Here is a 16093-nt window from a genome sequence, read left to right as displayed (position 1 = left end):
GGAACATTGTGAGTGGTCAGTAGCAGACCAGGCAATGCATTTTATCCAATAGTACTGCTGTACTACTGCCATTGCATTAATGCAGAGCACACTGACGTAAAAGCGATAGTGTAGCTTGGGAGCAATTTGACTGCCAAGTGCATTGAGGCCAAGAGATCTGAGACCATCTCTAGCCGACAGTCTCACACTACTTCAGCTGGACATCCAGTTTAACATAACTCCAACCTGATGAAAAATCAAAATTTTAAAGTGTCAGATAGTCAATTAAGTAAATGTGCACTGAGGTGAACACCAGAAGAAACCTTGCTCTTCAAATAGTGCCATGAGATCCTTTATGCCCACCCGAACCACCAGGACAGGCAGACAGGGCATTCATTTAACATCTCATCTGAAAAATGGCCTGTGACAATCCACCGCTCCTTAGCACTGCATGGAAGTCGCTGACTAGGTTACGTTATCAAGGTCTAGATTGGGGCTTGAATCCACAAACCTCTGACTCAAAGACAAGAATGCTACCAGCTGAGTAAATTGGCTAACTGCAGATCACACTCTACGGATACCGATAGAACACTGTATCTGTGTAGACTATATCTGCATTGCAACGCACCCCGAGCAGTTATCTGTTTTTATTTCCAACTCCTTCTCACATTGTTTCCGGGCCAAGAGGGTGTACAACAATGTTCCCTTTAAGCTACGCAGCCACGTGGTCGCGCAGCGCTCTGGATGTCCCGCACAGCCAGCTCACCGGCTTTTAAATGGAAAAACCGCGCATGTGCGGAATTTTGAATGGACCGTGCAGCCCGTTAAAGGGGCTTAAAAAAATTAGAGGGAACCAGACAACCTATTTCCAAGTCTCTGTTGTTCTTTTACAAAATGACAATTAATTAGTGCAGTGGAATAATCTGTCATCCAATTAACCATCCCAGCCCATATCTGTGGGGAGAACTGTGTCTCTCCTTGGTGAGGTATATAAACATTAAGAACATGCTGTGTGGAAAAACATGAGCACCAACTGCATCATACATAGTACTGCTTATTGAACAACAACACTGTGTGCAACCATAACATGTTGCTTAAATAAAGAAAAGTTGCAAAATGTTGTGTAAAATGTATGCCATTATTTCAGACTCCATTTTTGCATTCAGAGGTGAAATAATAGCACGATAACTTGTATTTAAGGATATACTAGCTTTGGAGGGGGTACAGAGACGATTCACTAGGCTGATTCTGGAGGGTTACTTTATGATGATCGATTGAGCAGACTGGGTCTTTACTCGTTGGAGTTCAGAAGGATGAGGGGTGATCTTAGAGAAACATTTAAAATAATGAAAGGGATAGACAAGATCGAGGCAGAGAGGTTGTTTCCACTGGTCGGGGAGACTAGAACTAGGGGGCACAGCCTCAAAATACGGGGGAGCCCATTTAAAACCGAGTTGAGAAGGAATTTCTTCTCCCAGAGGGTTGTGAATCTGTGGAATTCTCTGCCCAAGGAAGCAGTTGAGGCTAGCTCATTGAATGTATTCAAATCACAGATAGATAGATTTTTAACCAATAAGGAAATTAAGGGTTACGGGGAGCGGGCGGGTAAGTGGAGCTGAGTCCACGGCCAGATCAGCCATGATCTTGTTGAATGGCGGAGCAGGCTCGAGGGGCTAGATGGCCTACTCCTGTTCCTAATTCTTATGTTCTTATGTCCACAACTGAGACCGGATGCCTCACAAGTGCCTTGTATTGGTGAAATGTTTCACCAAGGAAAGAAATGGTCAAGAAGACATGGCTCACCACACAAGGCCAACGTGGAGCAATATTGATGGCAACTTTGATTATATTCATTGCCTAGAATAGGACCCTTTTCCCCTGCCCCCTTCCTCAACTGAAATGAAGACTGTGTGGAGACAGGGTGTAAAGAAAGATTTAAAAATATTACAATTCTAATGAAATAAGGGCAGACTATCCAGAAAGAAATAAGCTGAATGATACAACAAACAAAAAAGAGCCATAAAATGATCACTTAATATAATAAATATAACTGTTACAATAATATGATGAAAACTTCCTAAAACAAATAATTTTGCAGGTTCCACCATAGTGCCATTCATGTTAGGCACAGAGGTTACCAAAAACTGAGGTACAACGGTCCCCAGCAATGTAACTGCTGCAGACATGGATCTGTAGGATGAATAGGCCCTTTGGAATCCCATGTAAATATAATTGAGGATTCAGTTTTCAATATTTCAGTAGTTAACCAAGATGTTGCATTAAGGTAACCATGGTTTTAATTTCCAAACAGAATTATCAAAAAAATTCTCCTGTGAATATATTGACAGTAGATTTTGCATCAACCAGAAAACATGTTTGATTAAGATTTCTCAGACAAGAGTAAATAATTCCACTATATAAAAACATATCTAAGTCATGTGCTATTTGAGCCGTTAAGCAACAGTGTGTATAGATAGGAGTGTGTATTTTACGCTATGGATCATTGACAAAATCCAAGCTGAAACTTATGTCAGTATTGTGTGTTTTCCTTAACCCACTAACTCTGACTCTTAAAAATAGTTTGTATTTACCTCACAGCTTATCATGTCTACGAAACATCCCGAAGTGCTTCATAACGGATGAATTACAGTGTACATTTTTGTCATATGGCCAAATACAGAAGCCATTTTGTGTACAGCAACATCCCACAAACTGCAGTAACCAGTTAATTTGTTTTTGATGGTGTTGAGAGAGGAATGTTTGGCAGGACCCGAGAACTCATTGTCCTGCCTCAAATACTGGCACGGGATTTTTAACCACTGACTCAATGGGCAGATGGGGCTTCAGTTTAATGTCTCATCCAAAGGACTTCGAACAACGCAGCACTCCTTGGGGTTGATTCTGACTTTTGGATGCTGGCAGGTCATCCGCCCTCGAAGTGAAGGGGTTTTACATTGGGCTGTTGGCTGCCCGACAAGCATCTTGATGCAGCTCGCTGGATTAAGGCCATCAGCTCAGTAAATTCGGGGATGATCGGAATTGCAGGGGGGGGTCCTCGGTTATTTTTGCAGTGCTCCACCAAGTCCCGCAAAAATAATTCCAAACTTACCTTTGCTGGGCCTCTTCGGCTCCATCGCCTATGGAACTGATCAGAGCCTGCACAATGCATCCTCCACCCAGTTCCAACTGGCAATCGGGCTCCTATTTATGTCGGAGGTCCTTGATTTTGCCTATTTAAATGGGTCTACCACTTGAAACAGGTGCTTTGGGCGGCAAGTGGTAGACCCCTTTCAAAATGAAGGTGGCCACATCATCAGGGTTAACTGGCTGCTAAGGCTACTGACCCCTTTTTGATACCCCGTTAGCAGGCAGCGCATGTGAAAAACAACCCACTTCAATGTTGCCTATGGTGTGGTCTTAGAGAAAGACTTCAATTTATATAGCGCCTTCCACGACCACTGGACATCTCAAAGAGCTTTACAGCCAATGAAGTAGTTTTGAAGTGTAGTCACTGTTGTAATGTAGGAAACGCGGCAGCCAATTTGCACACAAGCTCCCACAAACCAGATAATCTGTTTTAGTAATGTTGAGGGATAAATATTGGCCAGGACACCGGGTATAACTTCCCCGCTCTTGTTCGAAATAGTGCCATGGGACCTTTTACATTCACCTGAGAGAGCAGACGTCTGATACTCTATACCTCTACTCATGAAGCCCAGGATCCTGTAAGCTTCATTCACTGCTTTCTTAACCTACCCTGCCATTTTCAACAAATTGTGCACATATACTCCTAGGTGTCTGTCCATGCACCACCTTTAGGATTGTACGCTTTAGCTTATATTTCCTCTCCTATTTTTCTAGCAAAATGTATCACTTCAACTTTTCTGCATTAAATTTCATCTGCCACATGTCCACCCATTCCACCAGTCTGTCCATGGCCTCTTGAAGTCTAACACTATCCTCCTCACTGTTCACTATACTTCCAAATTTTGTGTAATCTGCAAATTTTGAAATTATGCCCTGTACACCCATATCCAAGTCATTAATATATATCAAGAAAAACAGTGGTCCTAGAACCAACCCCTGGGGAACACCACTGTATACCTTCCTCCAATCTGAAAAACAACTGCTCACTACTACTCTGTTTCCTGTCACTTAGTCATTTTCTTATCCATGCTGTCACTGTCCCTTTGATTCCACGGGCTTCAACTTTGCCGGCAAGCCTATTATGTGGCACTTTCGAACGTTGTTTAGAAATCCATGTACACCACGTCAACTACATTTCCCTCATCAACCTTCTCGGTTACCTCATCAAAAAACTCAATCAAGTTGGTTAAACACGATTTGCCTTCAACAAATTTGTGCTGGATTTTCTTAATTAATCCACATTTGTCCAAGTGACTTAATTTTGTCCCTGATTATTGTTTCTAAAAGCTTCACCCCTACCAAGGTTAAACTGACCAGCCTATAGTTGCTGGGTTTAACTTTACACCCTTTTTTGAACAAGGGTGTAACAATTGCAATTCTCCAGTCTTCTGGCACCACCCGTTTCTAAAGCAGCTTGGAAGATTTATGGCCAGTACCTCTGCGATTTCTTCCTTCACTTCACTCAGCAGCCTAGGATACATCCTATCCGGTCCTGGTGACTTATCCACTTTATGTACAGCCAGCCTTTCTAGTATTTTGTCTTTATCAAATCTTATTCCATCCAGTAACACCTCTACCTCCTTCTTTATGTCTATGGCAGCATCTTCTTCCTTGGTTAAGACAGATGCAAAGCACTCATTTAATACCTCAGCCATACCCTCCATCTCCATGTGTAGGTCTCCTTTTTGGCCCCATCCCTCCTCTTACTACCCATTTACTATTTCTATGCCTATAGTTGTTGGACTTCGTCATTCAGATTGATACCATCAGCTCAGTTGCCTTGCCCACGAAGCCAGGCCTTAACCCAGACTCACCCTGACCCCACAGCCTTCTCTAGTTTATCTCCTCTCGGCTTATTTTGTATGGGGGAGTGGGACTAGCTGAAGTGTTCTTGGAGAGCCAGCACAGGCTCGACAGACCAAATGGCATCTTTCTGTGCTGTAACCAATGATTTTATGACCCTCTCATCTCATTCCCATTAAACTGCTGACCAGACAACTTCCTCCTTGACCCTATGCTGACATTGTAAATGGTTCCCTCTTCGAAGGTATTGTCTCTCCGCCTTTCAAAACTAGCATTGCCATCACCAGCCCCTCCTCAAAACACCATATACTTGACCTTCTATCCTTGTAAGCTACTGCCCCATCTCCAACCTCCCTTTCATCTTGTCATTGAAAGTGTTGTCACTTCCCAAATACATCTGTGCAATCAGGTTTCTGTCCCCACCCCACCATTGAAATGGCCTTAGTGAAAGTCATAACTGACATCTTTGATTGTGACCACACTGCATTAAGCCATCACCTACTTGCAAACTGCTACAACAGTAGCAGACCAATCTTACACCACTCATCTGTTCTGGTTCCTCCACCAATGCAGACAGACATCTAACATCTAAAGCTCTATGGCTCACTAGTTGTGTACCAAAAATGGGCACTCCCAAATTTCTAGACCATTATCTGAAGACATGGGATAGTTGCAGCTGTACACCCAGTGCTACCTCTCCACCACCACTGCCAACCCCTTCATTGCTTGTCCAGTATCCAGTCTTACTGAGAGCATTTAAACAAGTTTTTTTACATCTCATCCAACTTTAATCTCCCTTTCTCTCTAAAAAGGAAGTAACCAACCTTTCAATCAGCAATGATGATGTTAGGAGTTGCTAAATTGTTGAGAAACTTACTGATTTGGTTTTCGGCTATCTTGCCAAGTCTTAGTTGCATATCAATTCATGATTAGGGATTATGTCTGCATGTGATTCAGTTAATCTAGAATTTATTGTTTTCACAGTCACCCAGCAAAAGAAAATCAAAGAGCAGTAGGCTTGGAAGAATGGAAAAAACTAGACAGTTGGGCTGCTAAAGTGCATTTGTTTATTACTAGATGTTGGAATAAGCCCAGTAGGCACAACAATTCTCAACAATGACATGGAAGAGAAGAAGAAATAATTTGTATTTAAAAAAAAAGTGTAACAAACTTAAAACAGCCTTTATTTTTAGGGTTAAGATTTCAGAACACCCTAAATTCCCAACATCTTTTTCCAGGAGCTAAAGGCAAATCATTGCAAAGGTTTGCTGGGCTCACTGGCATGTCGTTTCCTCATCACTTCTTGAGGCAGAATACAGCTGATCTTGCCACTAGAAAGACAATAGATAATGATTGTAGCATCTGATGGAGACATATCTTGAAAGATATGCATTCAAATTAATAGTTTCATATATCTTGTTCATTACTTGACCACTTTCCATTACTATTCTTCACATGGATATCTCACCTCTCTGAAGACTCAGATAGGGTTGTCATGACTGGAAGGTTCTGAGTTTTCCCAAAGAAAAAGCTGATCCACCATTGGCCCGATGAAGACTTTGGTAATCCTGAGAATACAAAGTTAATTAATAACTAATGATATCTGCCTACCTGTGTCCTTGATATAGGTCATACACAAAACAGGTCAATAAACATATGCCTATTTTAAGTTAACAATTGTTGAAAGCTATGCCATTTATAAAAAACAAATACTGTTGTGACAAGTGTACATTCAACTCAGTCACTAAACAATTAAACACTAGTTTCAAACTCCCAAGATGTTCTAGCCTTGATCTGACAACTTCCTTGGCACAGTTTTATAATTTAGGTTCAAGTTTAATATGAGCACTGACCACATTTCAGGAGTAAATCTCCTGCTGTTGAAACATTTGAAAGTTTCATGATAAATTCATGCAGCAAGAGTTACAATAATACTGAAACCCTATTTGCACAGGGTAATATTACCAGGGATGCTTTAAGGACTTGTTGACTGATAACTGAACATGCAGGCATGCCCATGAAGATAATTTAATCAAATTTTACACCTGCATGTACTGGTCTACAAAACAGTGGTCACGTTTTTCTATTATGGATTCCTACATCTATAATGTAGCCTGCTTCTTCAAACACACTCCTGTCTGGTGGCACTGTAGTGTCTGTTTTGTATTGCCCCAGCTTCACAGCCTGATTTGCCAAGAAACTCCTATGCTCTAACCAACTAATTATCTTGCTTTCCAAATTGCCAAAAAAATTCACAATTATAAATACAAAATATAATATAAATGGTAGACTGTATGACTAAAATACATCCTGTTCAATTATCACTACTTATAATCTGGATTCACCTCACCTTAGAGTAACCACAAGAGACCAATTAGTTAATTAAAAGCAGTTTTGAATATTGGTGGCATAATTAAATTCAAACAATTTCCAAATATAGTTTTAAGTTTAATTAGATCAGACAGATTTGTTTAACTCATGATGAAATGAAGCAAACTGTTTATCAATAGCTTTTAACAAAAATACATTGCATTATGCTTAGTGCTTAGTAAAAATCCTCTTACCTGGGTTGTGTGGAATCACTTCTCCAATGTGCTCAGAGCTGCCACAAGAGCTATTACTGGAAGCTGAACCAAGGCGCCCTGGAATTAGAGATTTGTACTTTAAGGCAAGCGTTTATCACACATTAGCTTTTCTGTAAACTATTAAGCTCCAATTCTCTAATATGCCCAATATGTTTAGAACAGTTTTGAAGCCTACCTCAAAAAAGGAAAATACAACACTAGAAATAATGTGCCAAGTTAATACAGAAAGCCAAGCAAAAGTCAGAATCATTTGAGGAGCTCAGCCCCCTCAGGATTCTCCACCCACCAAACTCTTGGGGTCCAGCAACCTCTGATTGAAAGCCAGTGGTTTTGAATACAGATTTCCACCTAAACAGAAGTTACAGTTCTTACTCATTGGTTACTGACATTAATGTCATGTGCGGTATAATGTCAACTATCATTAATTACACAGTTGAAATCATGCAATACAAAATTATTTTTATTTAACAAAAAATATTAACCCAATTAGCAGGCTGACAAAAAAGGAACAAAGCCATGACAAGGACCTGGAAAAATGATGATCCCATTAGCATCTTTGTTAAAACAGCAATTTGATCTGAAAATTAATAGTCACCAAAAATCTAACCACTAAGCAAGTTGTTTTCAAACTTCTGCTGTTTACCCCTGCAAAAGACTGACACTTCAGAAATTAATTTCCCTAAAGGGGTGGCCAGGCAACTAGATGAAAAAAAGTAATTGCAGAAACACAAGTACAGATACAGAACAGAAACAGCATGCAAGTCAATAAATACAGGAATCTAATTACCTCAGGGACCTCCTTGGACCCCGTTTGAAACATCATCTAATTAAAAAGTTTATGGATGTGATCTACATACATAGCTGCTGAAACAAATTATTGAACTACAAATTTAATCCTATTGGATATAGATACAGTATGAAAAAGCCATTAGAAATAAACAGTACAAAGAACTGACACTAGGAATACTAGCCTATCAAGTTCAGCAAGCTGGACTCATGGAAAGTAAAACTCATTGCTATGAATTTTATTACAACCTCAATAAGTTATTCAAGTTTGCAGCTGCTTCGTTGGAAGTAGCCTAACCAGTAGCACACATCACATGCAATTCAGTATTTCCCCTCCTCCCCCCCCAAAAAAAGTAAGTTTTCCAGCAAAATTACTTACTCCTGTAATAGTCATGGGTTGCTGCAAGAGAGCCAGTTGATGGAATGGATGCCATTATGATCTTTCAAACTAGTATCTGGATGGTAACCCTGAAATAGCAGTGGGAAACAAAGAAAACTATATGTTTAGATTAACAGGATTACCACTAACTTACACTCAGCTGGTAGTTCAACAAGTTCGTCAAAATTAGTGTGCCATTCTAATGTAGAGAAATGCCCAGCAATCCTGGTCACAGAACTGAACAACATATTGTAGGTCAGCTTTAGGTCACTACTTATAATTAGCAAGCACATCAGTATTGTTACCCATATCATATTTCCATCCCAAATCATATTCTGCATCAAAAGTAATTTGTACATTAAGCACTTTGCCAAGTTATAAAAATAAATTAAAGCTTTCCCTTCCCACCAAAAAAGTACATTTTAGTCTAAATTTTTTTCTAATCGGCTATAAGGTTTAAGTCTTTATGTAAAGAAACTAAAAGTTTGAGAATATCCAGCATACTTCAGACAGCCAAAGTATAAAAAGCAATTTTGATCAATGTCAATCACATTTGAAAGAAGTTTGCAGGTTGAACTAGAGAGAGTCCAAAATAAAAATCACAAGTAAACCTGACTATGTTTTTAACCAGGATATAGCTAGACTGCCCTCATTTGATATACCTGAATCCTTAAAACAGGTTAGCAGCTACACAGCACAACTGTGCTCAAGATCCCAAATTATCCATGTAGCATCACAGGAAATCAGATCGTCTAAAATGATGAATTATTCAAAAATTCAGAGTTAGTTGGGACCATTTTATAGTTTATTGAGTGTGGGAGGGGAAGAGGGAAAGGGGCATTAAGAATTGGTCCGACCCAATAATCTTACCAAAATCAATTGCTACAACTTCAAGACTGCAAAACTCAGTTGTACTCCTGGGATGAGATGGAGCAGTAGGGAAAGGAAAGTTGTATTCCTGGGATGGGGTAGAGAAGTAGGGAGACAGAATTTATAGAAATCATCAAGCTGCTGTACAAGAAATTTACCTCCAGTTTAGCTACAGAATTCAACAGGCGTTAAGCGGTCTGGGCAATACTCGTTATAAACAGAATTGTGGCCCGTGTAACATCCTATGAACCCCAGAGACTGCGAGGGATCATCCAGAGTATAAAGCTACTTAAGTGTCACTTATTTTAGGAGTGACTGTTAAATTAACATATGTACAAACATGTCTGTACACTGTCATCACAAGTCACTGAATTTCCCAAACTTAACGATAATTTTGACACTTCAACCTTCAAATAATAACGATATAAAAGAGCGCCAGATAAATCTGGAACAGTTAAAAAGAAAAAAGTTGCTTGGCTCCAATACAGACATTGCCAGGAGGATACACTCAGCGCATAGCACAGCTGTCAGCCGACGGCTGAGTGGGCTTAAAAAGTTGCTGAAGACAGGAAGTGAGCAAATGCAGCGCAAACACTGGCATTAAAACCCTACCCTGCAGGCTTCTGGTGTCAAGAGGCCTCGCAACCAGGAGCGCTGCCAGCAAGAACAGAGGGAACGGGATCCCGCAGAGCCCAGGGTCCGGGAGGACGGCTGATTGTGGGGGACCCCAGCCCCAGACAGCGAGTGTGTCCCCCTCTGCCCAGTCCCCCCACACACACACATACCTTAACACCACCCGCACCAAACAGGAACCCGACAGCGACGACCGAGGAAACTAAACGCTAGGCGACAGGGCCCATTGAATCAGTTGACTGGCACCAAGCGCTCCCACTTCTATAAAACAAGTTTCTTTTTATATCTCTCACAGGCAATGATCTATAATCGCTAGCGGTCCAGCTTTTATAGCCTCTGGGCGGCTCACCAGCCGCCCGCTGCCCGTCAATCAGCGGCATCCAGTCATTTGGTGGGCGCCCCATAACCCTCACCCAATCAGCGGCGTCAGTCAGCCGCCCGCCGTCAGTCATTGGTGGGCGCCCAACCACCTCACCCAATCAGCGGCTCTAGTCACCGCTCGCCCGACCGTTAGTCGCCGGTGGACGCCCCGCCCCTCGCCCAATCAGGAGTCTCGAAGCTTCTGCCACCGTGGATTCAGTCTGAATGAGATCATCGCGCACCACAGCTTCGAGAGGACCAAATGTCAAGAGCTATTGCAGCTTCCCTGGTGGTCTAGTGGTTAGGATTCGGCGCTCTCACCGCCGCGGCCCGGGTTCGATTCCCGGTCAGGGAACGGTATTTTTGTTTACCGCTTCAGATTATTTTTTAAATAATATTGGTAACCTGCATTTTCGTTAAAATCGAGAACAGAGGAAATTACTATAGATTCTGTTAATTGCAAACAAAAAGAATTGATGCTAGAAACACACAGAAGGCCAAAGGAACAAACACTGAGTGCTTCATGTCTTATCCCTTCGTTTATGGAGTCCCTGCAATTAGATTTTTGAAAATAGCCGCAATGTAAAAATACTGTTCCCTGACCGGGAATCGAACCCGGGCCGCGGCGGTGAGAGCGCCGAATCCTAACCACTAGACCACCAGGGAGCTCTGTAAACTACGCTGGCAGATCTGATCTTTGAACACTTTGAAACCATGTGGTGGTTCCAAATTTTTATTTTTGTTTCTATATGTTCACACTTGTGGGGTTCCATTATAAACTCATTCTTTTCTTCAGCCTTTCAAGAACAACAATGGATTTATTCAACATTAAACACATTTACAACATCATGATCATTCCTTTGTACCATACAATCATTCCTTTATCAGTTTTTAGCTGCAGAAATGATAAAAATTTCAAACCACTTCAACATTACTCCTAACATAAGGAACGTCAGGGACCAGAGAAGGTCAGAATGTGGGACTCGCTTCCAAATGGAGTGGTTGAGGCAAATAGCATAGATGCATTTAAGAGGAAGCTGGTTAAGTACATGAGGGAGAAAGGAATGTTGATCGGGTGATATGAAGTAAGCAGAGTGGGAGGAGACTCGTGCGGAGCATAAACACCGACTTGAAATATATATAATATGAGATTTGTATATTTGTTAACTTACTCTTGTGGGGGAGTCGAGAACATAGGAGCTTAGCCTTAAAATTAGAGTGTGGCCGTTCGGGTTGATGTCAGGAAGCACTTCTTCACACAAAGGGTGGTACAAATCGGGAACTCTCTCCTTCAAAAAGCTGTTGAGATTAGTTCAATTGAAAATTTCAAAACAGGGATTGATAGATTTTTGTTGGGCAAGGGTTTTAAGGGATATGGAGCCAAGGTGGGTAAATTGAGTTACAATACAGATCAGCCATGATCTAATTGAATGGAGGAATTGGTTCAAACGTTTGAATGACCTACTCTTGTTCCTAATATAGACTTTCGCCTTCATTTTTGGCGGTTTTCTCAGCGGTACAGCTGTTTTTTGAAGAAAAATCACCCGCGAAAGTTTCCTCTTTATTTTTAAAGAATTCCACCCGTATTTTAAAAAGACCACCAGGGAGCAAACCGCCCACCTGCATCTGCATGCACTGCCGAGAAAACCGCCCAGAAAAGCTGCCAGAACAGGGCAGTAGGTGAGAACCCTGCAAAGAAAGGTAAGTTAAAGGTTTTTTTAAATTATTTTAAAAATAATTTCTGTGGAGAGAGAAACAGAGTTAACGTATCAGTTCGATGACCCTTCGTCAGAACTGGAAAAAGTTAGAGACGTAACAGATTTTTAAGCAAGTGTAGGGGCAGGGAAAGGGGGGAGGGACGGAAAGAACAAAAGGGAAGGTTTGTGATAGAACAAAAGAACATAAGAAATAGGAGCAGGAGTAGGCCATTTGGCCCTCGAGCCTGCTCCGACATTCAATAAGATCATGGCTAATCTGATCTTGGCCTCAACTCCACTTTCCTGCCCGCTCCCCATAACTCTTCACCCCCTTATCATTCAAAAACCTGTCTATCTCCACATTAAATATACTCAATGACTCGATGTTGAATCCAGAAGGCTGTAAAGTGCCTAATCAAAAGATGAGGTGCTGTTCCTCGAGCTTACATTGAGCTTCATTGGAACAGTGTAAGAGGGACGAGGACGGAGAGATCAGAGAGGAGTGGAGCGGAGAATTAAAGTGACAGGTCACCGGAAGCTCAAGGTCATGCTTACAGACTGAACAAAGATATTCTGCAAAGCGGTCGTCCAATCTACACTTGGTCTCCCCAATGTAGAGAGACCATATCGTGAACAGCGAATACAGTATACTAAATTGCAAGAAGTACAAGTAAATCACTGTTTCACCTGGAAGGAGTGTCTAGGGCCCTGGACAGTGGGAAGGGTGGAGGTAAAAGGACAGGTGTTGCATCTCCTGCATTTGCATGGGAAGGTGCCCTGGGAAGGGGAAGAGGTGTTGGGGGCGATTGAGGAAAGGACGAGGATGTCGCGGAGGGAATGCTGAAAGGGGAGGGGAGGGGAAGATGTTTGGTGGTGGGATCAGGCTGGAGGTGGCAGAAATGGCAGAGGATGATCGTTGAATATGGAGGCTGGTGGGTTGAGAGATGAGGACAAGGGGAGCCTGATCGTGGTTCTGGGAACAAGGTGAAGGGGTGAGAGCAGAAGTGCAGGAAATAGAACGGACACAGTCGAGGGCCATGTCAACCATGATAGAGGGGTGATACGTCCTTACTATACAGTATAAATGCACATGAGGCCCATGCTTGAGAGAAGGTCAGTCTGTGACCTGTCCTTTATTCCTTAGCACTCCAAGTGATGAAGGTGGGTGGAGTTTCCCCTTTTGTACCTGAAGGCCCAGGTTCGGAGTGTCTCCCACCTAGTGGTCATTGTTCTCACAGTGTACAACTTAGGTCAGATTATACATGGGTTACAATGCTGGTTGAATACATGACATCACCTCCCCCCCAAAGTCTTATTGGGATCACAGGTTAAGTCTCTCTGGTGGTTTACGCTCTCTTGTAGAGGGCCTGAGTTGGGGCTCCGGTTGTTGGGCGCTGGCCTGAGTGTCCGCTGTTCGCGGTGCCTCAGGCCTATCCAGACTGCCCACAGTGATTGGGCTCTCCTCCCTTTGGTTCCGGTGTTCGGTCACCTGTGGTGGACTGAACTCTACAAGGTGTTCTTCCTCTGCTTCTTCTATGGGGTTGCTGAACCTCCTTTTTGTTTGATCCACGTGTTTGCGGCAGATTTGTCCATTGGTAAGTTTAACTACCAGAATCCTGTTTCCCTCTTTGGTAATCACAGTGCCTGCGAGCCATTTGGGCCCTGCAGCATAGTTGAGGACAAAAACAGGATCATTTACATCAATACATCGCGCCCTCGCATTCCTGTCATGGTAATCATATTGTGGCTGGCGCCTGCTCTCAACAATTTCTTTCATAGTGGGGTGTATAAGGGATAACCGGGTTTCATTCGCAGCTCTGCAGGTGGAACCCCTGTGAGCGAGTGTGGTCGGGATCTATAGGCCAACAGGAGGCGTGATAAACGTCTTTGTAGGGAAACCCCTTGGATTCTGAGCATCCACTGTTTGATTATCTGCACTGCTCATTCTGCCTGGCCGTTTGAGGTCGGCTTGAATGGTGCCGTTCTAACATGGTTAATTCCATTGCCTGCCATGAAGTCCTGGAATTCAGTGCTTGTGAAGCACGGGCCATTGTCGCTGACCAAGACGTCCGATAGACTGTGGGCGGCGAACATTGTCCGTAGACTTTCTACCGTGGCAGAGGATGTGCTTGAATTTAAAATGTCACACTCCATCCATTTGGAGTAGGCGTCTACTACAACCAAAAACATTTTTCCCATGAAAGGACCTGAGTAGTCCACATGGATGCGTGACCAAGGCTTGGTGGGCCAGGACCAGGGCTAACGGGAGCTTCCCTGAGCGCATTGCCCAGCTGGGCACACGTGTTGCACCTGCGAACACAAAGTTCCAGATCTGCGTCTATCCCTGGCCACCAAACGTGTGACCTGGCAATTGCCTTCATCATAACAATGCCCGGGTGCTCATTGTGGAGTTCTCCGATGAACACCTCTCTGCCCATCTGGGGCATGACAACGCGGTTTCCCCACAGTCGGCAATCAACCTGAATCGAGAGTTCATCCCTGCGCCTGTGAAATGGTTTAAATTCCTCAGGGCATGCCCTGTACGTGGCTGCCCAGTCCCCATTCAGGACACATTTCTTGACTAGAGACAATAGCGAGTCTCTATTTGTCCAGACTTTAATCTGACAGGCTGTCACGGGTGAGCCTTCACTTCTGAAAGCTTCAACAGCCATGACCATCTCAGCAGCATGCTCGGTAGCCCCTTCAGTGGTGGCTAGTGGGAGCCTGCCGAGTGCATCGGCGCCATTTTTGGTGCCCGGTCTGTGCCGAATTGTATAGTCATAGGCGGCTAACGTGAGTGCCCACCTCTGTATGCGGGCCGATGCATTTGCATTTATGGCCTTGTTATCGGCCAAAAGGGACGTTAGGGGTTTGTGATCTGTCTCCAGCTCAAATTTCCTGCCAAACAGGTACTGGTGCATTTCATTTACAGCATATACACATGCGAACGCCTCGTTTTCTAACATCCCATAACTTCTTTCTGCCTGGGACAGACTCCTGGAGGCATAAGCTACCGGCTGTAACTGACCCTTGACATTGACATGCTGCAACACACACCCGACACCATAGGATGACGCATCGCACGTTAACACAAGTTTCTTACATGGGTTGTATAGTGTTAACAGAGTGTTGGAACATAACAAATTGCGTGCTTTATTAAAAGCCCTTTCCTGGCTGTCCCCCCAGACCCATTCGCGACCTTTGCGTAGGAGCACGTGTAGCGGCTCTAACAGCGTGCTCAATTTGGGAAGAAAGTTACCAAAATAGTTCAGGAGCCCCAGGAACGAACGCAGTTCCGTCGTGTTACGGGGTCTGGGTGCTCTCTGGATCGCTTCCGTCTTGGACGCAGTAGGGCTGATCCCGTCTGCTGCTACCCTCATCCCCAGGAATTCTACCTCTGGAGCTAGGAAGACGCACTTCACCTTTTTAAGTCGCAGCCCTACCCGGTCCAGTCTGCGTAGCACCTCCTCCAGGTTGTGGAGGTGTTCTTCAGTATCGTAATCCGTGATGAGGATGTCGTCCTGAAAAACCACCGTCCCTGGAATCGACTTGAGGAGGCTTTCCATATTTCGTTGGAAGATCGCGGCAGCCGAGCGAATCCCGAACGGACATCTGTTGTACTCAAACAACCCCTTGTGTGTCGTGATGGTGGTCAGCTTCTTCGACTCACTCGCCAGCTCCTGGGTCCTGTAAGCTGAGGTCAGGTCCAATTTTGAAAAAAGTTTGCCACCGGATAGCGTCGTAAAGAGGTCCTCCGCTCTCGGTAGCGTGTACTGGTCTTGGAGTGACACCTGATTGATGGTGGCCTTGTAATCACCACATATCCTGACTGACCCATCCGCCTTGAGCACCGG

General features: G+C 43.5%; 1 protein-coding gene and 2 non-coding genes across 4 annotated transcripts; 1 reads left to right on the top strand and 2 right to left on the bottom strand.

Moving 5' to 3' along the window:
- Positions 1–5973: 5973 nt before the first annotated feature.
- On the bottom strand, positions 5974–10496 carry LOC139277052 (pancreatic progenitor cell differentiation and proliferation factor-like). Of its 2 annotated transcripts, XM_070895064.1 has the most exons (6): positions 10335–10496; positions 9550–9637; positions 8680–8768; positions 7494–7571; positions 6398–6497; positions 5974–6260 (listed from the first exon to the last, which is right to left on the bottom strand). In XM_070895064.1, exons 3-6 carry the CDS (start codon positions 8732–8734, stop codon positions 6182–6184), a joined length of 312 nt encoding a protein of 103 aa, XP_070751165.1. In that variant the 5' UTR covers positions 8735–8768; positions 9550–9637; positions 10335–10496; the 3' UTR covers positions 5974–6181. The 2 variants fall into 2 exon arrangements, with proteins under 2 accessions (XP_070751165.1, XP_070751164.1); XM_070895063.1 differs by lacking the exon at positions 9550–9637.
- A 329-nt stretch (positions 10497–10825) lies between these two features.
- Positions 10826–10897, top strand: trnae-cuc (transfer RNA glutamic acid (anticodon CUC)). The gene has a single exon. It is a non-coding gene; the product is annotated as a tRNA-Glu (tRNA).
- Positions 10898–11136: 239 nt separating this feature from the next.
- On the bottom strand, positions 11137–11208 carry trnae-cuc (transfer RNA glutamic acid (anticodon CUC)). The gene has a single exon. It is a non-coding gene; the product is annotated as a tRNA-Glu (tRNA).
- Positions 11209–16093: the final 4885 nt, after the last annotated feature.

The sequence above is a fragment of the Pristiophorus japonicus genome, chromosome 12, assembly GCF_044704955.1.
Source record: "Pristiophorus japonicus isolate sPriJap1 chromosome 12, sPriJap1.hap1, whole genome shotgun sequence".
NCBI classification, from domain to species: domain Eukaryota; kingdom Metazoa; phylum Chordata; class Chondrichthyes; family Pristiophoridae; genus Pristiophorus; species Pristiophorus japonicus.
The sequence above is the reverse complement of the archived record's forward strand: the minus strand, read 5'-3'. Positions and strand labels throughout refer to the sequence as shown.